This window comes from Penicillium canescens (assembly GCF_028828765.1).
Source record: "Penicillium canescens strain IBT 15451 chromosome Unknown utg000006l_segment0_segment0, whole genome shotgun sequence".
NCBI lineage: Eukaryota > Fungi > Ascomycota > Eurotiomycetes > Eurotiales > Aspergillaceae > Penicillium > Penicillium canescens.
Window position 1 is genome coordinate 1177391 of NW_026703968.1, and position 27662 is coordinate 1205052.

General features: G+C 49.7%; 10 protein-coding genes across 10 annotated transcripts; 5 read left to right on the plus strand and 5 right to left on the minus strand.

Moving 5' to 3' along the window:
- Positions 1 to 200: 200 nt before the first annotated feature.
- N7446_009397 (putative amino acid permease) lies at positions 201 to 2054 on the minus strand (the record flags this gene model as incomplete). The annotated part of the gene is made up of 5 exons (XM_058518142.1): positions 201 to 1443; positions 1504 to 1664; positions 1714 to 1720; positions 1776 to 1833; positions 1883 to 2054. The coding sequence occupies 5 exons, from the start codon at positions 2052 to 2054 to the stop codon at positions 201 to 203; spliced, it is 1641 nt and encodes a 546-aa protein (XP_058368930.1).
- Positions 2055 to 2597: 543 nt separating this feature from the next.
- On the minus strand, positions 2598 to 3873 carry N7446_009398 (aromatic alcohol reductase; the record flags this gene model as incomplete). The annotated part of the gene is made up of 4 exons (XM_058518143.1): positions 2598 to 2975; positions 3045 to 3371; positions 3434 to 3718; positions 3787 to 3873. 4 exons carry the CDS (start codon positions 3871 to 3873, stop codon positions 2598 to 2600), a joined length of 1077 nt encoding a protein of 358 aa, XP_058368931.1.
- A 3473-nt stretch (positions 3874 to 7346) lies between these two features.
- On the plus strand, positions 7347 to 8438 carry N7446_009399 (uncharacterized protein; the record flags this gene model as incomplete). The annotated part of the gene is made up of 1 exon (XM_058518144.1): positions 7347 to 8438. One exon carries the CDS (start codon positions 7347 to 7349, stop codon positions 8436 to 8438), a length of 1092 nt encoding a protein of 363 aa, XP_058368932.1.
- A 619-nt stretch (positions 8439 to 9057) lies between these two features.
- Positions 9058 to 10052, minus strand: N7446_009400 (putative carbonyl reductase; the record flags this gene model as incomplete). The annotated part of the gene is made up of 3 exons (XM_058518145.1): positions 9058 to 9305; positions 9355 to 9738; positions 9800 to 10052. 3 exons carry the CDS (start codon positions 10050 to 10052, stop codon positions 9058 to 9060), a joined length of 885 nt encoding a protein of 294 aa, XP_058368933.1.
- Positions 10053 to 11396: 1344 nt separating this feature from the next.
- On the plus strand, positions 11397 to 14106 carry N7446_009401 (uncharacterized protein; the record flags this gene model as incomplete). The annotated part of the gene is made up of 3 exons (XM_058518146.1): positions 11397 to 11796; positions 11910 to 12949; positions 13003 to 14106. 3 exons carry the CDS (start codon positions 11397 to 11399, stop codon positions 14104 to 14106), a joined length of 2544 nt encoding a protein of 847 aa, XP_058368934.1.
- Positions 14107 to 14493: 387 nt separating this feature from the next.
- Positions 14494 to 15592, minus strand: N7446_009402 (Voldacs domain-containing protein; the record flags this gene model as incomplete). Its single annotated transcript, XM_058518147.1, has 2 exons — positions 14494 to 15118; positions 15204 to 15592. Coding segments are annotated over 2 exons (1014 nt in total), but the record flags the coding sequence as incomplete, so codon positions are not given.
- Positions 15593 to 16373: 781 nt separating this feature from the next.
- Positions 16374 to 16968, minus strand: N7446_009403 (uncharacterized protein; the record flags this gene model as incomplete). The annotated part of the gene is made up of 2 exons (XM_058518148.1): positions 16374 to 16897; positions 16953 to 16968. The coding sequence occupies 2 exons, from the start codon at positions 16966 to 16968 to the stop codon at positions 16374 to 16376; spliced, it is 540 nt and encodes a 179-aa protein (XP_058368936.1).
- Positions 16969 to 19491: 2523 nt separating this feature from the next.
- N7446_009404 (uncharacterized protein) lies at positions 19492 to 19959 on the plus strand (the record flags this gene model as incomplete). Its single annotated transcript, XM_058518149.1, has 2 exons — positions 19492 to 19711; positions 19772 to 19959. 2 exons carry the CDS (start codon positions 19492 to 19494, stop codon positions 19957 to 19959), a joined length of 408 nt encoding a protein of 135 aa, XP_058368937.1.
- Positions 19960 to 22438: 2479 nt separating this feature from the next.
- N7446_009405 (serine/threonine-protein phosphatase 2B catalytic subunit) lies at positions 22439 to 24356 on the plus strand (the record flags this gene model as incomplete). Its single annotated transcript, XM_058518150.1, has 5 exons — positions 22439 to 22556; positions 22630 to 22961; positions 23016 to 23273; positions 23329 to 24248; positions 24302 to 24356. The coding sequence occupies 5 exons, from the start codon at positions 22439 to 22441 to the stop codon at positions 24354 to 24356; spliced, it is 1683 nt and encodes a 560-aa protein (XP_058368938.1).
- A 448-nt stretch (positions 24357 to 24804) lies between these two features.
- N7446_009406 (uncharacterized protein) lies at positions 24805 to 26829 on the plus strand (the record flags this gene model as incomplete). Its single annotated transcript, XM_058518151.1, has 3 exons — positions 24805 to 25174; positions 25262 to 25397; positions 25464 to 26829. The coding sequence occupies 3 exons, from the start codon at positions 24805 to 24807 to the stop codon at positions 26827 to 26829; spliced, it is 1872 nt and encodes a 623-aa protein (XP_058368939.1).
- Between the last annotated feature and the right edge of the window lie 833 nt (positions 26830 to 27662).

A 27662-nucleotide genomic window follows, 5' to 3' on the forward strand; every position in this document is an offset into this window, starting at 1 on the left:
TCTTTGCCACGCCAGAGACTGTTTAGCCGTCCGCTGTCTACATAGTGGGGCAGTCACTGTGACAACTCATAGAGCTACAGTGGCCATTGGAGAAGGCTGGGATGTATGCATGTGCCCGTTTTCCCAAGTCCAGGGACTAAAAATACAGTAGTTACACGTTTGATTCGGGGTAGATATAGAACACTCGATTACTACAATGCTCAATTCACTTCCACGCTCTCGTGTTCCGGCTCGTTCTTGTCCGTCCACAAATCGGCTTCTATGGGGAGAACACGCTTGCTGTTGACAACAGCCACTTTGTACCCGATAAGCAAAATAATATAGAAAGGGATACTGATGTAGGAGGCGATGAACGACCCGGCATCGAATTTCCGGGTACCAGCCTCGTAACTGAAAGCGTCAAAGACAATTGTGACGGCGATGAAAAGGCAAAGAACCAGAGCCAAACAGGTTCCCGGTAGACCGAAGCGAGCCCTGAAGGCCAGAGCCTTGTCTGGGATTCCTTGGGCCCTTCGTGCACGCACAAATGAGATGTGGGTGATGAGGATCGAAATCCATGTCAGAAGGCCAAGCATGGTGACCATGTCCACGAAATACCGGAAGACGACCGTCGAGTCCTGACAGACATTGAGATACGCGAGTGTAGCCATTGACGAACATACGCCCAAGGAGTAGATTGGAACGCCGCGGCTAGTGGTGCGTGATAGAAATGCAGGTGCACGGTGCTTGAGTGACAGATCGCACATTGCTTTAGTTGCCAAGTAGAGATCGTAGTCTGCAATGGACAAGACGAATAACAAAATGCATGCATTAAGCAAATCGGGTAGAACCGAGATCCCGGCCAAGTATAGAGCAGCGACGAAAGCCGATGCTGCAGCTTCATGGTTGGCTTCGCTGTTGAAGGCCACAGACACCGAGTCTTGGGGAACAATCATCCCAAGAAGAGTGATTGCAAGAAGATGGAACACCATGATCCGATAGAAGGTATTCTTGATTGCCCGCGATGTGGCCTTTTCAACATTCGGAAAGTGGCAGATACCCGATCTCTCGCTCCCAATGTATGCAAACGTGGCCGAAGACATAGTCGAACAAGTGATATAGAACTTCTCGAGCAACCCATGTGCATGGTGGTGATGAGCCCCAAAAGGACCAGGATCCGACCAATACCGAAACCCTCTGCGATCATGATCCGGTCCTCCGCCCAACGCAATAACCGTAGACAGAATCATGAGTCCCAGCATGACAACCAATTTAAACGAAGAGACATAGAACTCAATCCGACTGGGGAACTTGTGGCTAATGCAGTTCAGCGTCACGATAACCGAGAGAAAGATTGTAATCCATGCTCCGGGATTGACTCGCTCAGCATCTACCCAGTAAGAGACGACAAGTGCCGCAGCAGTCAGCTGGTTCGGCGTGACGAGGGCATATTTCAACCAAAAGCTGTGAGGACATGAGTAACCAATACCAGGTCGATGAAGCTCCATGCAATGGGGGACTTACATCCAGCCCAAGCTGAACCCAAGTGCCGGATCACAGAATCGGACAGCCTGGTCGGCGACTGTATATGGCTTCGGCAGCCACGAAGCGACCTCACCTAAAGCGGAGAGAACAAGGAAGACGGCAAATCCGACGATGGTATATGAAATGATAATGGCTGCAGGCTGCGCCGTATCAATATCTCCGTTCGTGTCCTCGGAGGATGTCACTTACGCCGCTCCTACTAGGCATCAATGCTGTTCACGCGGGAGATACTTCTGGGTAAGAGATCTTACATGGACAATGCTCTTCCCGTACCAACCATCAAACCCGTTCCAATGGCCGATCCGATAGCTGGGAGCTATTAGTATATGTGTCGTAGAACAAGCCTGCAGATACAGACTGATAACGCTGATTTGTCGGGGTGTCAATGACCCGTAGATATCGGCGAAACCAGTGGCAGGCTCATTGTGGTGAGCTTCGGGGGCATTCAACAGACTCGTCGGGTTGTTGACTGGTTCGGCGCTAGGAGGTGTGGGTTGAGATGGTGATGCCGGCCGGCGTCGCGCAAACATCCTATGTAAGTTCCTCATTGTCAACATCCAATTGACAAGATCGAGAAAGCTAACAGTCAAGAGGAGACGGGAAGAATAGCCATTATCGCATATCATGACAAGAGCCAAAATGGAAAGAACGAAGGACAACTGATGGGATCACAGATCATTGGAATACATTTTCTATATGCAAAAAGTCCATAGGGACCACTGAATGGCATATGAAACAAATAGAAGTAATTCCTAGACTTTCCAGCAATTCTAATTGCCGTCAGCCCATCGCACCAAAAAAAAAGTGGCATCTATAGTCCAAAAGCCACAAGATCACGAACGCCCAAAAATTGTCACACCCAAAAAGCACCAATCAGGTTGCATACGGAATTTCCATGTCCCCTGCAGGGGCCAGAGGGGATAGCAGAGATATCATAAAGTCTTTATCAAATTACCAAATGGAAGACGGTTCTCGGGCACGGCGTTGTCTGAGACGTTCGCTTCCCTGATGAGGTGAAGGGAGTGGAGTTTTACGTCGGAACACGTGGGGGAGAGAGCGTGTGGATCGTCATTTCATCTCGACATGAGCGAGTCGCTGGACTCGGTCCGGGGGAATATGCGCGTGTAAAGGGAATCGCTGGACTCGGTACGGGGGAAGTGCCGTTGGTGCTTGCGGGAGATAACACGGTCGGTGTAGACGCCCTTGGCCGAGCCGCGGATGACCTGCTCGAGATACTCGCAGAAGTCTGTGGGTTGGAACTCCGGGTACAGATCCTGCGTAGTGTGGTAGCCAAGATACTTGGCGTATTCGGGGTTGTTGTCGCCGCGGATTCCCCACGAGAGCTGGTATTCGGCCAAGTAACGCGGGATGAACTTGATCGGGTCGAACGGGTAAGTTTCACTAGCTTGTCGGGCCGCCACGACTCTGCTGCAGATGGTCTCCTCGGGCACCTGTGCTCCGGAAAAGAAAAACGGTTAGTCACTTGCTCATTTCGGGCCGACAGGGTCTGTGCGACATACGTAGTTCCGATCGATCTTCTCCTCGCTGAGTTGCTCCATGAGGTCGTAGATCTTGTTTTGTGTGGAGACCAAGTTGTAGGCGAGGATCTTCTTGTTCAGGGTGCGGGGGTCGGAGATGATCATGGCCATGTAGCGACCGATATCGCGCAGGTCGGTCAGAGCTGTGGGCATGTTTCCGTCGCCGATAATCTCGTCGTTACCGGATGTCATGGCATAGTCGACACGGCCGGAGGGGAGACGGGGGTAGGCCAGCTGGTACCACCAGCCGACATCGACGATGGTATAGGGAATCCAGAGCTGGCGAATCTGGTTGTAGACAATTTCTTTCTGTAAAGCAAAACAGGGTCAGCCCACTACTAACTGTATATACCACGCCACAGTGCTCATACCTCGTCACGCAACCACATGATACCGCCGGGTGGGCAGACGGTGATGAAACCGCAAGGCACAAATCGCTTGACGCCGGTCTTCTTGGCCGCTTTAGCGAGAGGGATCTGGTCCTGCTGTTCGGCGGGACCGACACAGCTGATGACCACATCGATCTCAGCCAGGGCCTCGATGAGCTCCTCCTCGGGGGCCTTCAAGTCGCATTTCCGAATCTGAATGCCCCGATCCTGGAGACGTGTGATGGCAGGCTTCTGGGCCGAAATAGGACGGACAAGAGCGATGACTTCCTATAAAAATCGAAGCAAACCGAGATCGTTAGTCTAGGGGTCAATTGGCGGGAAGGTGGGCTGCGTACAAAGTCACCGGTATCCAACAAACCGTTAGCAATGGAGCCTCCGGTTTCACCCGCTGCGCCAACCAGCAAAACCTTGGTCTTCGACATGGTAGATATTCAAGTAAAGGTGAAGGGGAAGGGTGTTGGGGAAGTGAAAGAGAAAGAAAGGGATTGGGTAACAGGTTTAGGACCTGACGACGTTATAAATTCCCAAGGCTAACCCACTTTCCCACCAGTGGGTCAGTGGATGTTCGTTCCCCCTCGTTTTGAGGGGATGATTTTTCCCATGATGTCAGTCTTAAGCATTACTTATATATTCTCGTTTTCTCTTCTATCCTGTTATTCTAGGATTTATATCTTTTCAGTACTCTGTACTCTTCAATTTTTTTACGGGCCGGGTTCGGGAGGGGTTACGTCATTTTACGGCTTCCCGGGCTTGGATAATGATGATGTTTGCGGCTAAGTACTGTAACTGGAGATATACGGAGTACACCAACCTAGATATATTTATGCTGATTTCTATTCTCTCAAGTCTTGCAAATGTACAGAATATTGGTCTAACTTGCAGAATCTCCCCACGTCACAGATCTCGCCAGGTTTCAGGGAAGCTTAGTCATCGGGTGGCGCAGACCGAAAAATGGTGAGCCATGGCCAATGAGATACTATAGAGGACTGCCCAGGTGCCTATGAGGAAATAGTAAGCAATAGCACGGTTCCCTAAAATTGCTTGTGATCCAAATAGGGCCGAAATCCTGGTTAGTAGGAGGCAATAATAACTAATAGAGGGGGGCGCCACAGCCGCCGGAGATCTGTGCCGTTATTCTGCAAATCTTGTCTTCCCTCCCTGTTAACACCCTATTCATCATATTCGTCCCTAGGCCCATGGTAGGCCCTTGGTAGGCTCTCGGTGGAGATCACTCGCCTTGGATTCTGTTCTTGATATGGCAGGTAAGGGTGGCGATCTCGGGATCATCGCGGGGAATGCATAAGAAGGCCCAAGCAAAGTGACTCTGTGAAAGGATCATCAGGTAGTAAGAACTGCGGGGGGCATGAAGCTGGGGAAAGTGAAGTGTGTACATGTGATGCAAATTGAATTCGTGATAGCTTCGCATTAGGTTTCTGCCAGTCCTAATAATGAAGAGAGAGGTGAAGCCCAAGTTGGGCTCTGGCTGCTTCCATCGCAGTGTCGCTGTCGTTGCAGATTCCAGACTAACCTGTGCCTTGACATCTTTCTGTACACGGGTAGCAGAAGTACCAGGATTCCTGATTTGAGTTGTCGTCTATTGGTAGTTGTAGTGGTAATGGTCTACGGTACCTTTTCAGATGGACAGGGGGGCGGCAGGAGGAGGAGAGGAGGGGCAAACACAGAAACATAATGTGAACTGCCCGACTCCAATGATAGTTATGCCCAACATCTTGAACATGGTGGATGGTGGTTCTTGACCTCTAAGTAGATCTTTTGTCGTTGGGTTTTCGGCTCGGTGAAGGTTCTACTCCATTGCAATGAATTTTGACGGAGTCTTCGTCTACATTGTTCATTGTACCAATCAGTTATTTTCATATCTCATATCTAGAAGATCTTCTCCACATGAGTCAGCACAATATAAAGTAAAGGTAGCATTACGATGAAATACGTTGATATTTCCCCCTTTTCTCCCCGCAAGTAGGTGGCTGCCTTGCATCGACTTCCTAGCTGCCCTCTCATCCACGTACACCTGGGTACTGGACGCTCACTTTGAGCAAAATATATACCCAAGACGTTAGCCCGGTGAGTGTCCGCATCGGCATCTGCGCTTAGAAACACTGCCTACATGTACTGTAAGCTTAAGCAAGGGGCGGGTGCCCCGTTTCCTTGTAGGGATCAAGAACGCGGGATATCCCGTGCTGGATAGCATCATAAATGCTTCAATCGTCCCTAGTATCGGACAACCCATTCCTCTGCCTATGTATTTGATTGCTGTATTTGTTCTCACATGCTAGAAAATTACCTGCATCGTTCCTGGCATGCACACGCACAGAGTCAGGATCTCCCTATCCTGTGTAATAGTCAATGAATACAAAATAGAGATAACCAAGTTAAACATCAAGAGGCTTATTATCATAAATCCTTTGTTCCTGCATATATCATATCTGAAACGATCGTCTTTCTTGCGAATCGAAGTGTTAGCTGTTGAGTTTACTCAGCCACCCCTTATTCACCATAAATCTCCACAGGTTGTTGGAACTTGCAGAGATATCGATCAAGACCAAGGACACCAATGAGTGAAGCAGCCATATAAGAATATCAGCGTTTCATTCCAAGCCTTTAGGTAAATAAGGTTATATAGGAGACTTGCCTTGCAACAGTTTGCCCACCTATAGTCATTTGGACAGCCCTGTCAAAAAAAAAAAAACAAGATCTATGTCAGCCTCTGGAAAATTCAAGACACCAACCCCAAGGGCTTAAATACCAGAAAATTATCCTGCTCATTCCATCATATGCCTAAAAAAGCTGAAGTATCAGAATCTTGTTCTTACATCTTGGGTTTGCTGTTCGGTGCTCAAAGGGCATATATCGATATCCTCACACCTAGTAATTTTGTTGATAAAGTGATACGGATAGCTTGATGTATGGTACGCCTTCAACACTGTCTCATCAATCAACATCATAGAGTTCGAAACGTTCTGGGCGTATTCGCAGCCTGGGCAGTCGAGGGCCCTCTGTAGAGCTTGAAGCTGTGGGGAACTGTGTGCTTTGGTGGAATAATAACGTCTCTTGTTCCTAAGAGAGCAGGATTTGGTCTTTGAAAGGCCTTTTTTGATAACCTTCCACTTAGCTGATGAGGAAGTTTTGTCTCTGGCCTTTGTTGACTTGGATAATGACAACTTCTTCTTGGATTGACGAACTGCCATGCTGTATGTGGGTAAAAGGATAGATGTGATTTGTTTGAAGCAATTGCAGTAGTGCGTGTGCAGGAACGTGACTGGCAAGTGCAAGTGGAGATCCATTTATGTGTTGACCAAGAGGTTTTTGGGTTTGTTATAACAAAGCAACAAAGGGGATCATATTGTTTCAGATGCCAAGGATATAAGAAAAGATTGCTTGTACATATTTAGATCCACTTACTTTAAGTTGAACAAAGAAGAACGATCCTCAGGGCAATAATGAACAGCAGATATCCCATCCTTCGGGGTAAGGATAGACCTAGCCACCTCCTTCTGGCCTCCATAGATAGATCTCTTCCTCTGTAACGAGGTCCGTCTAATCGACAATTTTAATTCTGGTCAGTTCATACATAGGTAATAAATATAGACCTGACTTTGGGCTAGTTTTATCAGACGGCCTACCTAGGCAGCTTGTCCCTATAACCAACGCAAAGCATAGTCCCGGTATTTGTCGCAGCAACATGCTGTGAGTGTGTTCGCCCACAGCCTCCTCGTCCACAGCCCTGCTTAGCATATGCTGTAGAAATGATTCCTATTTACCCTCAGAGCAACTTGGAACGTTTTTCGTTTCCCTATGTCTTTTCACCCACCTCACCACCGTGAACTGGACAACCCTAACCTCGCATCCGAATATCATCATAACTTTTACGCAAGACATGAATCGGACTCAAGTGCCCGTCTTAGAGGAGGCATCACTCGTGTTCCCCTTGAGCTGTCTTCTGCTCTCGTTCCTTTTCACAATTTGCTTCTACCGCGCGTCATTCAGGAACGTACTTCGAGCCCCCACCCAATGCGTCGCTCGCGTTTGTCAGAACTTCCTCACTACAGTGAGTGAGAATGGTGGTCCATTCTTATACCAATACGTCCTTCCTGGCACTCAGCATCTCTCCCGCGTGGCCTTCGTGGCCGTCATCGTGAGTCTCCGGGTCTTTTGCCGTCTCACAAGATACATTTTCTCTCGCTTCTATCATGCACTTGTACAGCACCAGATCGAGCGCATAGTCGAGTGCGTTGTAATCTGTTACCAACACCTTCACGCTACCCATCGCCACAACTTGGCGTTGGCGTTCGATCATCTTCGAGCTTCCTACCTATATACCGTTCACGTTTGGTATGCTCCTTACCATGTGGCAGTCGAAAGATTTCTCCAGATCTGCGTTCGCTGTGTCGTTCATGGATACCAACAACTCAAAGAAAACCTCAATATCAGGGAAACCCCAACGATCCACATCCTCGACGACGAAAGCGATGCAGACGACGAACGAGGTCAAGAAGATGAATCGGTTTTCCAAAATATCAATGAAGATGAACACCTACTCTCACCTGTAGGACAACTGATCAGCCAGAACCATCAACGCCGCCCCCACGAGTCATCACTGTTCGTCAACATGAGTTCGACAGCCAGCAACGCTAGCTCGTCAGATAGCAATGACCTCAACACACTCCCAGACCCCCCAACTCCCAGGACCTTAGCCCGACATATCCAGTGGAACATGCCCACTGTACCACAAAACCGTCGACCCCGTCTTGGCGATTTCACTCCAGATGGGTACACTACCCACAACATCCAGACTTACAATCGGAGCACACAGGCGGCGGATATTCCAGTCTGGGAAGTGGAGTACTATGAGAGGATTGATGGATTCGAGTCCATGGCTGGAGTGTCCTGGATTAATGTGGCGATCGACTGGTTTGCTGAGTCGGTCTTCATTGTGGTTGCTCCTGATATGGTTCGGGACGAGGAGTGATGGTTGATTGATCTTTGAGGATGTAACTTCCTACTCAGAGGAGAGATGGTGGAAGACTTTGCGAGATCGGTGGAATGAGGATATTCCGGGGAATTGATGTATGTATAGTATCACAATCGACATTCAGTCTGAGTTCATTCCTCGATCCTTATTCGTGTGTAGCCAACCAATAGGAGTGTGTCTCATATTGTGACCCCTTGGACGTTTGAAGGCGGCGATTGAAAGCAGTTATTGGCCGGGCTATCGGCACTAACGCGCCACGCAAGGGTTGGAGCAGGGATTTTATGGCTTGGGCTCGGGAATCGCGCACATGCTGAAAATTGTGTTTTAGTCGGTGGGAGGAAAATGCTTCCGTGCTGAGAGGTATGCATTGCAGGCCAAGATAGTGAGGGGGCATCTATTCTTTACTTAATGAGAGCTGTTGGGTGTACAAAATTATCTTAGCTTTGAATGCACACATATTTCAATTCAAACTAGTCCGTTTAGCTTTTATTTATCGTTCGGTCGTCTATTGTCTCATACAAGATCAAAGGAAGTCATTCACGTTATTCCCACCGACATTAAGGGCCAAATAGAGATCCTGATTCTCGGTCGTGATCATTATACTTTGGTGGATTATTTATGGCGCACAGTAGCCACCGTCGACAATCAAATCGGCGCCGGTAGTGTAGGTTGATGCATCGGAGGCCAAGTAGAGGTAGGCACCCTTCAGCTCGTGGGCCTGACCTTCACGGCCCATTGGGATCTTATCACGCCAAATGTTCTTGGTGTCCTCGGGCACGAAGCTGGAGATCTCGGTGGCGATGTAGCCGGGCGAGATGGTGTTGGCACGAGCGAAGCGAACCCACTCAACAGAGAGGGACTTGCCTGAAAATATATTAGAAAAGCAACTGAGCCAATGGGGACAGCAGCCTACAGAGGTGAATCACACCAGTCTTCGCGGCGTTGTAGGCGGCTTGCATTTGAGGGAAGTTGACTATGTGACCGGACATGGAGGCCGTAGCGACAAAGCTACCGTAAGTAAAGTTGGTGAGCTTTTTGCCATTAGCGTCAGTGCCCTCTTCCTTCTGGCGCCGCCAGTGGTCGGCCGCGTATTTGGCACAGTAGAAGGTTCCGTCGAGATCAATGCCGATTACATCACGGTAGTGCTCGAGAGGACCGTCGACCATGGGACCCTGGGTCCAGGGAACACCGGCATTGGCAATGAAGACGTCGAGACGACCATTGAAGTCCTTGACGACCTCATTCACTGCTTTCTCGACGGCCTTCGCGTCGGTAACTTCGACCTGGTAAGCCTTGGCTGTAGTAGAGACGAAAGTTAGTGAGGCTAGGGAATCACATATATTCAAATCGTTGCGTACTCTGAACACCGTACTGCTGGGCGATCTCGGCAGCGCGCTCAGGGCACTTTGTGTTGCTCCTATACCATAAAGCCACATTGGCACCGGCTTCTGCCAGACCCTGAGCGACAGCCAGACCGATACCGGCGCCAGCACCAGTAACAATGGCGGTCTTTCCCTTGAGAGAGAACATGCTCATGAGGCTGGGGTGCTGAGGAGCAACAGTATTATTGTGGACAAAGAGTCCATTCTTAGTCACGGGGTTGGCAGCCATGACGATTAGATATGCCACGAAACAAAGTAACGAAAGAGCAGGCCCCAGACCGAGGGAGATCACTTAAATAGGACTTCTAAGCTGTTAGACTGATAGACGGTGAGAGATGCACTGGCGGGAGGAAGCCGGATGAGCTGTGTTGCCTGTGGGTATGCTATGCGCCCCCAGAATAGCCCGGGGGTGGGTCGAGGTTGGCAGATCAGATATATCACATTTTGCAACAGTACGGTAGACCTGTGAGAACAGATCTTGCTTTCGACAAAAGCTCATGCATAGTGTCATCATTTTCCGCTATTCCATGTGAAGGTGAGAAATGAGAACCTTGGGTAGTTGAGAGTTGAGAGTTGTTGGAGGATCTCAGGCCGATCACCTGATCCTCACAAAAGAGGCCCACATGTATAACGGTTTCTTCACGTCGGGTCCTGCGAGCTGCATTTCACCTTGCACTGTTAGATAACACTGTTTCTTGCAGTGAAAACTCTAGGGCGGAAGTGTTTAGCCCATGTACCATTACGCCCTGGGAGAACAGTGATGCCGAGGTCCCACCATCGCCCCGAGAAGAGTGACTGGACATCCCGAGTCCCGACCCCAGAAAATGACGCGACGGCCCTTGGCTTTTAACAATTGAAGAAAAGCTGTGGCTTTTGAGTGTCGCGATTCGGCGTCAGTGGCATCCAATCGGGTTGGAAGTATGCGCCCCGGTTGGGGCCACAGGTACTACGGGGAAAGACATTCATCGCACCTCACCATCTCATGACAAACGGTACATATTCATTTACTTACAGCAGTCGCACAAAATTGACCCGCCCATAGAGAATCAATTTGGGGGCTGATCGTCCTCCGGGGCGAGCCCTGACGCGTTGATCGCAGTAGTATCGAGTATAAATCAGTGTCGATTAGGGCATTCAATGATCATTCCAACATCATGGAATTGGCCCTTTGACGTGCCAATGGTCCCCTGGGGCTACCTTATTCGTCGAGGATGCCATGCTCGAACCTTGGCAAAAGGGGGTAGTGTGGCAGCCAGCATTCCTGAGACTCGGGTGGTGATGAAGCAGCATTCTTTGGTGGGCATCATTTTTCCAATAACAAACGTAGGTCTCTGGGAGGAATGCTAGTAGCGCTGCACCTGATTCATTCTCGCTGTTCCGCCAGGGCTTGTTTTGAGGTGGATGTATCTTCCTGTTCTGTCAAGCTTCACACTTGCCGTTCGGTAGAGGGATAATATTGAACGGTTGCTGCATGAACCACTGGTTTTCTGGATGAAGGATTGAGCAGATACTTTCTGTTCAGTGCGCCCACTTTGTCTTGGAATCAGCTCAGTGACGCGCCAGCAAGGCGACCATGCTGGGGCTAAGTGCCGTCGTCGCCATTGCCGCTTCTGGCGCGGCCATCTTCGTTGTCATTTCGGTGGTCAGTATAGTCGTCTGGGTCAGATATCGCAAAGAGCGTCATGCATTGGCGTTGCTTAGCTTCAAGCAGGGGCAATATGCAAAGGGACTGCAGTCGTTCCCAGTGGATACTTTGACGGAGTTGAGCCAGGCGGAGGGAAGTGCTTTGAGGACGCATGGTCAGCTTCCATATGGCAAGCCAAGTGAATGGGGGCAATTAACCTCGCGAGAGAGTTTGCTTCGTCCGAAGAACAGCTCTGAATCTTCGATCTCCCTCACGGAGAAAGCTCGTTCCCTCCGCAACTCGCTTTCTCGTTCTCGATCGAAACGTCTGTCAAAGTCTTCCCACAAACGTATGAGCTCGTTGGGAACTTTGGGTGAATCAAGTCATCTTCCCAGTCCTCCTCGAAAAGGATCCATTTCCAGAGAAGACGTTCCTCTTTCGGCTGTTGAAGGGGTTCTTGAGCTTCCAGCAGAGAGAACCCCCGGCAAACACCAGATCCCAACGAAGAAGATACTGGCTTCCATCTCGGGATGCGGCCAATCTCTCCCGGATGGCCGTTCCCATGGCCAAAGGAGCGATCAGGGCTCTTCCCTGTGTTGGAAGATCATGATTCTTCTCACGCCTTCGATCCACCACCCATGATCTTCGATGAATCTCCCCAGCGCCTGCGAGGTGGAAGCATCACCAGTCAAACCGCGGGTATGGTGCCACATCACTCTATTCCTCCCCCACCACCAACAGCATATCCGCCAGATAGATTCAGTTATGCTCGCAACGATTCAGTCTCGCGCATGTCTTCCATGAGTTTGGATACTACAAACAGCTCAATTTTGGACGACGGCAGAAATGGACCCAGGTCGGCAGATACTGATTTAACTTCACCTATCTTCCCATCAGGTGGCACATTCGTTCCCTTCAGTGCAGCTGATGTAGGGGTTAAGGATGGCCGCAGGAGTTTCATCGCGACAAATACCTCCATCCCACCCATGCATAACTTCCCTGTGCGTTCTTCTTCAACTACCGAAACTCGTCATAAGTCTGCGTCCATGTCACCCCGGCGCAGTATGACAACCATTCGGCATTCAGATGCTTCTGGGAATCGGTTCAGTGGAGCTCTCCGTCGAACTGACTCACTCTCGTCGTCCAATCCTCCGTCGAGACATTCATCTCTACGATCTGGCACTCCAGTTGGCAACTCAGGTTATCACAACTCTACAAACAGCTGGCGGTTCTCTGGCTCGCAGATGGCTTTCGTGCCGCACTTCAGCCAGTTCCAGAACAATCCTGACTACGAACATGAGCAGATGGAGAACGACCCCTTCTATGTTGGCTCCCCTGGTGGCGGAACTCTGTTCCACCCTGTTGGCTCACCAAGCAACGCATCTAATAACCACATGCCACCAAGCCCAATGCAACGTTCAAGTCTCTCCCTCAAGGCCCCTCTACCCTCGGCACTGAAGGGAGGAAACTCACAACGCAAGGGTCACCGTCGTCAAAACTGTGTTCGAATTTCTATTCACCCCCCATGACATTTGGGTCGTCGACATTCTCTGAGACCGTGGAAGAAGAGCCTGAGGACTTCGACAAGATGGAGGAGCTGGATCTCCGAGAAAGTACAATTAATAGCCCGGCGAAGCCATTGCCCTCATTGCCGCCATCTTCAATGTCGTCTCCTGCTGGTTCACGACGCAGCAAGTACGGCAGCAGACGAGGCAAGCCAGCACTTGGCTCCCTTGGACCCCTGGCTGAGGAGCCGCAGCTTACAAGTATCAAGACCAATGTCGACAACAGTCCTGATAACAAGAGAAAACATGACCCACTCTTGTCCACTGGAAACAAGCACCTGGGTCAGAACGACCGCTCTCTTCCCGACATATTCACCTCCATTTCCCCTTCTGACGGCATTTGCCTATCCCACACCCCCTCTCCTGAACGAGTACCACCGATTTGGGAAGTTCCCGAAGTTCCTACGCCGTCATATGAGAACTCCTCCCCAGGCACCGGAAGCCCTCGACGCTCCGCGGTCAAGGGACCACGGCACCAACCTCAGCCTCGCGTCACAGCAGCCCGCAGTCAATCTACACGTGTATCATCAAGGTCTTCTGACCACATGACACCAAGTCCTCTCGAATCACCCAGCCGTCTACCTCTTGTCACGAGCATCACCGGTACAGAGGGCAGCGACTGGCGTCGATCCACAGAGTCCCTGCAGCGAACACGAACCGACGCAACGGACCGTACATACCGCCGAAATCGTGATTCAACGGGCAGCATGGAGGCTAGACTAGGGCCAATTGGTGCTTCCTCGCCATTGTATGGTACACGCCGGCAATCCATAGTCCAGGACCGTGTTCATATCTTCGAGGACGCCAACCGCACCGAGTCGCCGTACAAATCACCGTTCAAATCGTCTGATGTCCAGCCCATTGGCACTCTCACCACCCCGGAATCCTCTCCGACCCGGGACAAGAACAGCATTCCCCGTTCTATGCCCAGTAATCTACCTTACCCGTCTGGAGTATCTGGTCAACGCGTACCACCTACCCCTACTTCTGCTCGTCGGGGTATGACTACCCCGACGGGCAAGGGTCTTGGTCTTGGTCTTGGAACTGCTACCCCAGCCAGTTTGTATGATGGTGACGGGTTCTTGCGTGAATAAGTCATTTGCTATCTTCTGTGACGAGTATTATTGGAGTGTAGATTCAGCAGCGAGGTCTCATTCTGTTGAATTGTGTGATTGCGATGTTGGGTTAAAAGCCTCAGCGTCCTTGTTTCATGCCTTGTGACAGACTTGTTGACTTCCTTGCTTCTTCTCTTCTCTTTTCTTTTGTTTGTTTCTTGTATCGGCAATACTCCCCCTTTTCTTCTGTGTTTATGTGTGACGTGTGTTTGATATCCATGGTTTAAGTAGTTGTTGGGGTTAGGTTTAATCCATTATCAATAATACTGGACAATACTTTCGCAATATTCACAGTAGCCAGCTTCAGCTTCTAACACATCCTGAACTCCATTCCGCGCCACTTTTAACTCCTCCAAATCCCCCTGATCACTCAGTCCTCCGCCACTTAGCCTCATCATCCTCACCACCATCCTCATCCCCACCAACCCCATTCTCCCCCTCCCTAGCCCTCACTGTCCCAGCCCCAGGCCCAAGCGGGAAAGAAGGCGGCTCACCCCCAGCAATCCAATTGCCCTCCTCATCAAAAAAGTCGCCCATATTCTCAGCTGTAATCCACCCCGAACTCCCAGCAACAGGAGGCGGCAAACCCCCGTCTCCAAGTCGGACAACACCATCCGCATCCTCCGCCGAGAACCACTTAGCGCCGTCCTCATCGTCCTCGTCCTCATCACCAGGCTCAACGGGGTCAGGGTGCAAATTCGAACAGGCAGAAACGGAGTTGTAAAAGATCTGAGTGGGTGTTTCTGTCTCGCCGGATCCATCGCTCGTCTCTTGTGTTGGCGCGTCGGCTGGCAGTACAATTGTCATCGTGATAGATTCTTCCTCGTCGTCTGCCGAGGGTGCACTTGGTGTTGCGATTTGCATGTACAGGCCTTGTACTTCCGGAGATTCGGTGCCTGGTACGCGCAAGCGTTGGAGGGCGTGCAGTGAGATGGAAGGGTAGGGGATTGAGACGCCGGTTGAGGCGGTGGGGGAGAAAAGCAGGAGTTTGCTAGACGATTGATGTGGTTAGCTGGGGTTCTCTGGGCTTGCGCTTGCGCTGGAAGGAATGGAAGACGAGGATCGAGGTTACTCACTCGGATGTCACCCAGGTCTCGACGCCCTCAATAGCGACTTCCTTCTCGTCATCTTGCTCGCTGGCTGCGGCGCTCTCACCGCGTAGAGCACTGAGTGCCGGAGTAGCGACGAGGTCGCGCTCTAGGATGACGATCTTGCAGCGCTCACTGTGGTAGTGTAGCACCGGCGGTCCTTCGTAGAAAGAGCTCGGCGTGCGCGATTGATGCTCTGCGAGCGGGACGAAGGCGGAAGCTTCGGGAGAGTTGCGTAGGACCTCCATATTGTTGAAGGTATGGTTGTATATTTGGTGAGTGTGATATGGTGTTGGAGAAGCGGTGGTTGAGAAAGCTTCGGCGAGGAGCTTTTCCGTCTGGTTGCGGCGGATTTCCCCCACGATAAGCTTGAAGAGCTATAACAGCGATTTTCAAATTGAATATATTGCCTTGGACAATGAAAATGTATTTAATGTCACAAATTGCATGGATTCCGACCGTTTCGCATTTCGATTCCCAATGTTTAGATTATAATTTGTGTAGTTTCATATATATATTCGAAAGCTTCCAGCAACGAAACCGTAAGAATTATAATGCAAATGACAATCTACATAGCGAAACATTGGATATTTTGCTGGATCTTCCGGTGGCCACCTAGTTTTATAACATTTTGGTACAATTAAGTCAAGGTTTTAAGAGGATTATTAATTTCTTGCTTTGACAGGTACCCAGGGTTGCTGCATTCTTCAAGCTTCATCCGAGGAATAGCCGCACATATTCACATGTTGCAGCTAAGTAGCGTATCTGGTCATAGTGCGATGTATCTTATGCTTTAATACCCTTAGTCGGTCTTCCAGGTCGACTGGTTTTATGATCCCAGACATAGACACCAGAGTCAGCTCTGGAGACCACCATCAAAATACAGCACCGGCACGACGATAGACTGAGGGACATAGCTATCCAGGTCAATGAAAGCATTGCAGGCTGAAATGACCCGCGAGCCTCGTCCAGGGCACCAGAAAGAGCCCGGCGTAGGGACCCCTTGATATACAAGCCCATGTACTTCAGTTCCAGAAGCTCTGGGCTGTAGGGTTCGACAATGAGCAAAGTAAATGTTTCATGCTGAGCAACATTTCCCAGATCCTCCACAATTAGGGGCGAATGAAACAAAGCAGTTACTTGCAACACCTCTCAAGATCATTTCACACCCAAACTACCAAACGCTCTATCCAGCTCCTCCCCCTCATCATGCGGCACCATAGTAGGCATCTGAGAAGAGCCCTGGTCAGGGGTAGAGCTATCCAGCAAGCTCGGCTGAGCCTCACCCTGAGTACCGGGAGAGGTACTGGCGCGACTAGGCTGAAGCAACTTCTCCTCGCGATCAAGCCACCCAGGCGCCACACGTCTCTTCTCGGCCAGTTCACGTTGTTGAATGGACTCTTTCCACGCTTTGATGGCCTGGTCGGCGTCGCTGCGCGTCTTGTTTAGGTGTTGTTCGAGGGATTGACACGCGGCGAGGATGTCGTCTGGGTGTGCTGCGTGCTCGCCACTGGAGGAGACAACATAGCGCGCTTTGCCATCGGGGTTGCTCGGGTCGACTGTTACTGATGGTGGGAGGATCGAGGAGACGGATTTGTATGTGTATGGGAGTGTGACGGAGGTGGGGAGGTTGATGAAGGGGGAGACGGTCAGTGGGACCTGGGCGAGGAGAGGATGGGGGCCTGTTTGATTAGATATCTCAAGGATTTGTGAGAGAGAAATCCCAGAGAGACTTACGATATGAGTCGTACATAGTGAAGCCAGGTCGGGTTGTTGAAGTTGGAAATGCGGAGTAGCGGAGATGGCCCGGAGATGATGGCGGGGAGAAACGTAAGCACCGCAGGGTTTTAGGGTTGAAAGCTATTAACATTCAAATTTAATCTACTAAAGCGATATAAATTCTTAGATATCCAGCAGGGAATTTGAATGACTCCCATTAGGTCTATCATTGATGTTCTTGGCTCATATTTTATCTGTTCCTTTATACACCGGCAACACTCGAACAATCGCGGCAACTATAAGAACCGCGAATTTACGAACTACCAACCAACGACAAAAGGTGCAACAAATCATGAAAGGCCACTGAGAACCAGAGTCAATGCTTGCCAACCCAGGCTCAGCTTTGTCGTACATGTGTTTTGGATTGTTGATTCATATGCCATGGAGTATCTCCTAACTCTTGTAAAGCCAAGTATAGTGCTATGCAGACGGATAGGGCTGTTAGAAGTGCAACCTTGAGATAAGTTGTACATACAAGCTGTTCCAGTACGTGGTAAGCTCGCGATGACTAGGTGCAATGGCTTCTGCTTCACGACTAGTGGCTTTTTGGCACCGGTGTAGGCCATGATTGGCAAGTTGGAAGAGATAAGTGCTCTGGTAGAGATATTTGAACCAAAGGAAGATAGAAAATTTCATGATTCAAAAGGAATGAGAACTTTCTAATAAGGCTAGGGGATTGAAACCGGATTTGAACAAAGAACATGCAGCTAAGTCTCAGATTGGCCGTATTGAAATACGAAAATTAGCTAATCTATGGCCGCATTCGCAATCAACACTATCCCAAAAGCAAAGACTCGGATTATGGGTGTAGATGATCATCCTGAGACGAATGCTGCTTGCTCTATCGCCGTAAAGGAGAAATGATAAAACCCAGCGATTTTACTGCGCAGTGGATATAATCAGAAGGAAAATTGCTGACGATCGAATCGACTATGTCAGATATCAAAATCATGAAATCCAAGTTCGTGACTACCAAATCGGGATTGGAGCTGCTTCAGATTGAGCAGTTCTCAGAAGGTGCTACGATGAAGGTCGCAGCAGGCAAAGGGGCCGGGTCGAGTCTCATTGCTTTCGCACTGCCGATCTCGTCAAGCTACCTATAGTAGTGCTTCCAGGATATGATCCCTCAAATCAAGCCGATCTGACAAATACATCACAGCAGTCATTCGATGGTGGAAAGATAGCACTTATCCCAAATATACTGCAAACGCTGGGCAATGAAACAGACCCCATTCACCAACGACCATCCAAATACAGGCACAAACCAAGCCTGGCTAGCCCGTCTAAGGCAAGACATCCTTGGTGGAACGTGACTTACTTACCTCCAGGCTCATAGATTGGCAGTAACATGACCAAGAACGGGTGTACTTGCACTGCGTGGTTGAGGTTGTCACGATCTCGTCGGGTGGTCAGCATCACAAGATGGGCGTTGACTGTGCAGGGATATACTATAAACTGGAATGAGTAGTAATTATTATTGTGACGTCCAAATGAGCACTACCTTTTTCTTAACGGGAAATGGCATGATTACCCCAGGAATCAGGCCTTTTTTGCTTGCCCTAACCAGTCCATAGGACTACCTAGGTATAGACATAGGCCATAAGTCCTTTCATACCCCAACTTATATAAACAGATACAACCCGACGTACTCGGAAATTCGCAACAAAGAGGTGAAAACAATGTATGAAACGGTATCGTCGCTTCGAGGCTTTTGTGAAGAATCTGTCCAATACTTCATCAGTGGCACTGTTTACACACTCCTCTCCGCTGTTGTATTTAGTCTGCTGCTCCTCCATAGAGATTCATCATCTTCGTCTCCTTCTCTTCTTTGTAGGGGCCCTCCGTGCATCAATACCAACAACAAATCCTACGAACTAAAACAGCGGACGCTCGCCATGAAAGCAAAGTTGAGGGCCGTTGCCCGTAGATCATGCTACAAGACTTGCTCTCGGGGGTTAGAAACGGACTTCAAGCTACAAGTGAACACCGCGCGCAACACATTATTGGGTTTGATCAGCCTGTACTACGCCGAGATGTGTTGGCCTAAGGAAAAAATATCCGTTCTGGTGTCACAGCCTTCGTTATTTGGTGCCTAGGCCGTTCTAGACGTGCCATACCTAAGCTTATATTGAACTTAATTTTCCTTTGGGCATCATCTGAAGAACCTGGCAATTACCTTCATCTGTCGGCCAGTCGGTGCTTGGATTGTTTAGTCCATACATGCCATGTTAAACTTATATCGAACTTAATGGCTCTTGTTGAGCCACCTCAAGGATCGGGCGTTAATTTTAAAGGAGGGTTACTACCAGTTCATGCCGAGATGAACCTGTTGTCGAATCATTCCCAGTTGAGGGGTGACATGAGACTTGACGTATCCTTCATTTTGCTTCACTCTCATGATTCTCATCGGTAGCTGATGAATAGATACCGAAAGCCTAAACAGAAAGGCGATGAGCTGGAGTCCTTTTATTCAAGAAATACGATAAAACATATAAATATGCCCATACTCGCCGAGAATTACCAGTTTTTCTTCTTCCCAGGACAGTCTGCTATCAAGACACTTTTAATCATTCAAACAGCCCCTCGGTTCATCAATATGCTTTCCCAAACCACCATTGCCCTGGGCCTCCTCTTGGCTGGAGCTTCTGCTCAACAAGCTGCCAACTGTGAATACCAGTCATTCAAGTGCGGCTCCGTGCTACTTGCTGCGCCCTTCAGTAAGCAATAATTGATACGCAAGGAATGCCAAATATACTAATTGTTACCTGTTTGAACAGCCTACACCACGGCCCAGCTCACTGCCGCTGTGAACGACACCGGCTCCATCCCTGCACTGACCACTGCCCAGCTTTCCCAGAGCCTGTTCCACTGCACCGATATCCTGGGCGCCATTACTGGAAATTCTTACTGCTTCGCTGGCTGTGACTCAAAGCCCGGTTCTCGTAACGACCAGTGCATCTTGTAAGCGTAATGTCACGCACTCTTTACGTCTGTGACGAAAGAGATTTGCTGGGCCGCACTTGGCTGCACTCGGCTTGACAGGGGGATGGCATGAATTGTTGAGGATTTATTCTTTTCTTCGCTCATAGGATGAGCCCAGCACATACTCCCTTACTGTCCTATGTATAAGTATGGGCTGTTGGTCCCCTCAGCTTAGTAGGGCTTTCAGGTATTCATTCGCTGCTAGTCAAATTCTATGATGAGTTATTGTGGCTTAAGCTGGTAAATTTAACAGATTCGTCTTCACTGGCGTAGACTTTTTTTCATGAGCAGTTATTTATCTCTGTAGGTGTTAGATTGCCTATACATGATACCTAAGAAACTACCTTCATTTTGTCTGTCTGCCTCTTCTTTTTTTCTTCTGTTCCTTCTTTTCTTTCTTTTGCTCTTAGCTATTCGGCTTTGATGACAACGATCGGGTCGGACATATAAGATGACATGATGAGTAGTAGTTGGCACGATTATTAGAGACTTTAATGCCAGTGGATTAAAACGAGTGACATAATGGCGTTTTAACAACAGCAGAAAAAAAATGGTAACTTGCAGAGTACACTAAGCAACTATAGGCCATTCGAAATAAGGTTGGTTCTTCACAGAACACGCTCTCACCAGACCAACTAGGTGTGCGTTGAGTCACATCATCCTTGATCAAAATCTCAAAAACGGAGTCATAGTAGGCGGATGTATCGTGTCCATACAGGTTGAGCAATTGCCTCCGTAACAAAATGTCAGGCATTTCGAGTAGCAGGAGACTGGAGCGGCAGTAGTAACCGTGACTGTAGTGGTAGTTCCGGGGCCCCCGGAGAGTTGGCATTGATCATCACGAGTAGCATTATTTGCCGGGATACATCCATCAATGCACAGACTATTGCCAACGAGGCCGCCGTTGATATCCTCACACCGGTATATGACCTGAAAGAGCTGAGCCATAGATAGCTGTGGGATCGAGGATGTCTTGTTGACGGCAGCAATCAACTCAGAAACAGAGTAACCTATCCATAGCGTGTGGTCAGTTGATTGGAAACCATTTGATGTAGGATACTTTAGATTGCCATGTTGACCAAACAGGTCCACGTACCATACATCGTCGCCAGGGTAGAGCCACATTTATCCGACTGATAGATACAAGGAATGGTGTACGCGTTGACCCCAAAGATCAATGAGGAAGCCAGCTGCAGTGCTATCCATGGAATTCTGCACATTCTGTCCTCGGGGGTGGTGATGTTAGTACTATCAAGGTGTGAAGGCTTAATGGTGAGAATAGTCGACAGAGTATATAGTCTGGATTGACCAATGTATAGCATCCATTAGACTACGAAGTACCTTTTCTGTATCGTATTCCTCAACCGCCACAAAGAAGCAATGCAACCCTCGAATATGATTTGGTGATGGTTGTGTCATTGTGTTCCCCAGTTATCCCCAGTTGACCCCAGAGATCAAGAGAAAAGTGGGGGTTCAGTTCCATCGGGGAAAGTCGTCAATACGAACAGAGCATGTGTTTCATTCTCCGGCATTTTATGGGGAAGCATGAGGGAATTGTAGTTGATCTATCTCAATCCATTGGGTTACAAGCTGGTCTGGTGTGCAAGTTCCCAAGTCACAGGTACTAATGTGTTGGGTACTCCTAGAGTAACTTTATCCCCTCTTGCGGACTTGTTCTTAACATAGACTTGTGCCCAAGCTTGGATGGAATGTCGGTATGCTCTTCTCAGATAAGCCCAACAGTATTTAAGGTAGCTCACAGTAATAGCTGCAGGTATGAAGAATTTTCGCTTTATGCAGATCATCAATCCTGCATACCTGAGCGATCTAGGCATATTAGGCCTAGTTTGCCACAATCAACATAGTGGAGATGCAACTTCGAGTTTGAAGAAAAGAGAAATGAATTGGCTGACAGCTATATAACTATATCAGACAAAAGAGACCAAATGTCTTTGAAATCGGGGGAAGCTGATAGCCCTGGGCGTGGGGAATGGGGAACGGCCATCACGCAACTAAGGGATCATTGCTGCCTTAGGCATCCAATCTGACATTGAGGCTCCGAGGTTCAGCTGAGCTGGATTTCGATCTCCAGTCCTACTTTGACCTACGCATCTAGCGAGATCCAAAGTCTCGGAAAGAAAGATCGGATTTTGTACATCGACCGATCGTTGGTGGTCCACCGAGTTAGCAGCGGCCCAGAAGCCGCTTATCCAATTTGTTTCTCTTTTTCCCTTCACACTTCCCCAAAACACACACTTCTCCCACTGTGGGCTCTGCTTTTTCCTAGACACCCGGCACCTTTTCCACCCCAACTGACTCTACTGATCCGATAATCCTCTTCCATCCGTGGGAGCTTCATCCCGCCCTGAACTCACCCCGCCACATCTCCGCGCGGTTTCAAACCCCCCCCCCCCTTTACTCCGAACCCTTCAGATATCAACGACACGTCAAAATCAGCCAAAATGGATAAGGCTATCGCACGCGCGGTGCACGAAAAGAAGCCGGTCCCGGAGATCGACTTCACATTGCACACCATGGAGGACAGCACGCAGGTCTCGACAATGGAACGAGTGGTCAAAGGTAATGCGGTCTCGGTCGCTTCACGACATTCCAAAGTTGCAATCTGATCACTGACGGTATTTCGTGCCCTCAGAGGTCCAAGCGCCCGCCTTAAGCACTCCCCCAGATGATATGTTTTGGTCCCCCGAGGATCCCTCCAAGCCCAACCTCCAGTACCTCAAGCAGCACCTCTACCGCGAAGGCCGTCTCTCTGAAGAACAGGCGCTATGGATTATCCATGCCGGTACTCAGGTTCTGCGATCAGAGCCCAATCTGCTCGAAATGGATGCGCCCATTACAGTGTGTGGTGATGTTCACGGCCAATACTACGATCTGATGAAGCTGTTCGAGGTTGGCGGTGACCCTTCGGAGACAAGATATCTGTTTTTGGGCGATTACGTCGATCGAGGCTATTTCAGTATCGAGGTGCGTTATCAGATGTCCCATCCGAGCTAAATGGATTCTGACATTCTCTCGCAGTGTGTGCTGTATCTCTGGGCATTGAAGATCTGGTATCCCGATTCGCTTTGGCTTCTGCGGGGTAACCACGAATGTCGTCACCTTACGGACTACTTCACTTTCAAGTTGGAGTGCAAGCACAAGTATAGTGAGCGGATTTATGAGGCATGCATTGAGTCCTTCTGTTCGCTGCCGCTGGCGGCTGTCATGAACAAGCAGTTCCTCTGTATTCACGGTGGTCTCAGCCCGGAGCTTCACACTCTTGAGGACATCAAGTCCGTAAGTACTACCATATCTGTATACAGGCGATACTAGGTACTAAAGTCAACTGCAGATCGACCGATTCCGGGAACCCCCGACCCACGGACTTATGTGTGATATCCTCTGGGCCGATCCTCTGGAGGAATTCGGCCAAGAAAAAACAGGCGATTTCTTTATTCATAACAGTGTTCGCGGATGCTCCTACTTTTTCTCTTATCCAGCTGCATGTGCGTTCCTGGAGAAGAACAACCTGCTTTCCATTATTAGAGCGCACGAGGCTCAGGATGCCGGATACCGCATGTACCGGAAGACGCGCACCACTGGCTTCCCCAGTGTTATGACCATATTTAGTGCTCCCAACTATTTGGACGTTTACAACAACAAGGCGGCCGTCCTCAAATATGAGAACAACGTGATGAACATTCGCCAATTCAACTGCACTCCTCACCCATACTGGCTTCCCAACTTCATGGATGTTTTCACCTGGTCCCTGCCGTTCGTTGGTGAGAAGATTACCGATATGCTCATTGCCATTCTCAACACCTGCTCGAAGGAGGAATTGGAGGACGATACTCCCACCTCCGAAGTGTCTCCCCCCGAGGACAGCGCCTCGATTACCTCTCCTGTATCAAACGATCCCGAATCCACCGAGTTCAAGAGACGCGCCATCAAAAACAAGATTCTTGCCATTGGCCGTCTCTCTCGTGTCTTCCAGGTCCTTCGTGAACAATCCGAGAGTGTCACTGAGCTGAAGACGGCGGCTGGCGGTCGTCTTCCTGCTGGAACTCTCATGCTGGGTGCAGAAGGCATCAAGCAGGCCATCCACAACTTCGAGGATGCCCGTAAGGTTGATATTCAGAATGAGCGCTTGCCTCCTAGCCAGGAAGAAGTCTTCCAGAAGAGCGAGGAGAGCCGCCGTGTGGCTTTGGAGCGTGCTGAGCACGAGGCTGCCAATGATGCTGGACTGGCTACTGTTGCCCGGCGAATCAGCATGTGAGTTTGAACGACTGATCATAATTCATTCAGAAACTAATTGAGGTTCACAGGTCTGCTGGCTCGCGTCCTAGTCGTCGCCCACGGGATCCTCCCAAGGATGCTTGAGATGGCCCTGGATGTGGTTGAGTTGATATTATGACACGATCTATGCATTTCTTCTTCCTGTCCTCCAGCGCACACGCCTTTCTGCCCCGACACGATCGATACGATACCCTATCTATCTGCTTGATCCTACCTCTTGCCAGGCGATCAACCCGTGAATCACAATACTAGCGATCATAAAGGACAGTCCAGTTTAACATGTATGCTTTTTCTTGTTTGATCTTGGGATTCGTAGGAATTTGTAAATACGAATATCTGTAAGGTAATTTACATCAGTATCATATGAAACAATCTACTAGGCTGTCGAAACCTTCGAATATTGGAGCATAGACAGAGCATAAACTGGTAAACAGAGGGTTCCGAGACATGACTGCCAAGCCCCGATCCCGCGTCCACTTCCGCTCAAGTTCATCCATCGAGCTTCAGAATTGCCCGCTCGTCACACGCCTCAATGGCCCCCAGAATGCGCAGCGCGCTCACAAAGAGCCTGTCGCGCTCGCTGGACAGTAACTCTGTTTTCTATTGTCCGTCGTGCGCGATTTGGCGCCGCATATTATCAACACGCGCCAGCGGTCGCAGCATTGACAAAACCGACACATTGCGTCGAAGCAGTCGGCCCCAGAACATAATCACAGCGTCGACTCCTCGGCCATTCAACACATCGTCTGTCATTACTGCGAAATCTGTTCCGCCCCGGTTCAAGGAGCTCTACACTGCCCTGGAAGGAGTCAAGGATGCGGCGCTTGAGCAGGTGAATCTTAGTAGGCTGCAGTTTGCGCTACGGGGATTGGAGTCTGAGACGCCACTTATTCGTGTTGCTGGTGAGTTTCTGCTTGTTTATAGCCTTGTTCTTTTGGGCATTGGGTGTTTCTTGAAAAAGCGCGGTACTGATTTGAGTCTAAATGTAGTCCTCGGATTGAATGATGCGACCTGTGCCCGCAAACTCGTTAGACTACTACTTGCAGACCCATTAACACCGCGGGAAACTTGGGAAGACATTCTAGACTCATACAATGCCGACTCATCGCGAGGGCTGTTGATTAGGTATGTATAACTTCCGTCTTTTATGTGTCCGTCACAGTCTATACTGACTCGAAATTAACTATGTAGATATGGCGAAATCTCAGAATCTATCCCCAATGATTTGCTACCGACAATATCAGTGCCCTCGCCCATTCTCAGGAACGGAAACCTGGAAATCCTGGTCAGCACGATCGGCTCCGAGCCTGACCCCAATGCCGCTACGCTCCACGCCGACACCTTCCTCGTTCCAACTGTGACCATTCAGTCATCGCACTCCGGTCGGCATAATGTTGTTCGGTATCCTGTGCACCGCAGTATCGTCTGCGGAAGCGGGGTGGATGGCCTACTGGCTTATAGCACAATGATGGGCCGGTCAGACCTGAAGCATGAGCTCGCTTCCGTGCGCGGTGCTATTGAACTCGCCTTGGCAGATCAAAAATCCAACAACGACCGACTTACTCTGGTGGATATTGAACGTGCCAGCACGGCCTTAGACAGATTCCGCGACTCCGTCCAAAATGCCGGAGACTACGAACGTGGATGGAATGGTAGTGGTGTGCAGCCGCTCATCGACTGGCTTGCAAGCTCCTCGGAAGCATCAACTCAGGACAAATTGAACCCAGCCTTGGTTCCTCTAGTGGAGTCTATCCTCGACTCCGCCGAGGCTAGCGTGCTCGTCCGGGATGCCAAGGCGCTCCAAGACCAGACCGCCGGCATAGCTCCTGAAGAGCTCCGCTCCCAGCTCGATGAAGGAATCACAACCTGGGCAGAGCGCGCTCACTCTGAGCTACGCAGTTCTCTCGAAGCCGGTCTGGCCAGTCCGCGCTGGCGGGGCCTCGCGTGGTGGAAGCTCTTCTGGCGGGTCGACGATGTGGGCATGGTCACCTCCGAGATCCTCGAGAAGCAGTTCCTCCTCCGCGCCGAGCGGGAAGTCATCTGGACCGCAGGCAAATACCAGCAGGCCGGCCTGCTGGAAGAACCGACTTCAACCCCCAAGTCAACCACAGCCCCTGTCCCTGCTGAGCCCGTTTCGGCTCCCTGGCCAACCCAAATCTCCAACCTACGCACTAAGCTCCTCACCACCACCGTCCCCTCCCTCCAAGCCCTTGCTCAGAGTCTGGTCCTTTTCAGTGTCTCCACTACAACTCTGACGTCCGCTCTGTCCGCTCTAACGTACGTGGCTGTGCCGTCCGCCTCGGTATATGAGTCATGTACTCTTGCCGCGGTTGGTCTGATCTACTCTGTGCGCCGCCAGCAGAAGAGATGGGATAGTGCCCGTACCTTCTGGGAAGAGGAGGTCCGCGAAGAAGGACGTACTGCTCTGCGGGAAACTGAGGTCGCTCTTCGAAAGATTGTGCGGGACGGTGGCAAGTCTGTCCAAGAGTTGTCGGATCCTCGTGCACGGGAGAGTGTTGCGCGCGCGAAGAAGGCTTTGGATGAGGTGAAGGCTTGACTGGCTTGTCGTACAGCTTACTGTATATGTATTGCCTTCTTAGAATAGACACCGAGAGCTACATCTACTCCGCTATGTATCATAATTGTTCAAGTTCCTTGGCTCACTGGACCCGTCCTCATTGATCCTAGTCTCCAGAATGTGTCTTGCACATTTCCCGCTCGTGTTTCTTCTATGCTGAACATGGCCTGTTCTATAAGTAAGTCTCCAAGATCTGTCTCATCGGGTCTGAAACAATCGGCCAGGACGAAGTCTGCTCCTCCCCACTGTAGTTCGACCAACCCCGAGAACAAGAAACAAAACGGATCAAGTCACATTGAAGCACGAGCTCCACGGCCATTTTAATTAAAGGTCCACATGAGGTCCTATACAGAACAAGTGCCGGAAAGTTAGATAGTGTCAAGCTTCGCACATCCGACATGGTCGTTTCACCGCGGATATACTGTATGCAAGATCTGAGACATCGGGCTGGGGTATAAGATCTGATCATTGCAGAAATAGGTAAGATGCCCAAGACTGCCTCAAACGACTACTGTCTGAGCTAGTGAAGATTCCGTTTTGACTGGTGCACGGCTTTCATACAGCATGATATAGATGTCCATTGTCTTATAGGTGGATGAAATATATACTTATTGCTTGAAAATATATCATCCATAATAATAAATAAACATGTAATCTCGCCTACGCTCATATCAGAAGACTCATTATCAGACAGGGGTTACGTTAATCTATGGAGTCGTTTCATGATGCGCCGTGCGGTCCAATCCCGAGACTCAGCGTGGGCCACCCCGAGACGATGGACGTTGTGCTAGTGCATTAGCCCTCTGTTAGGC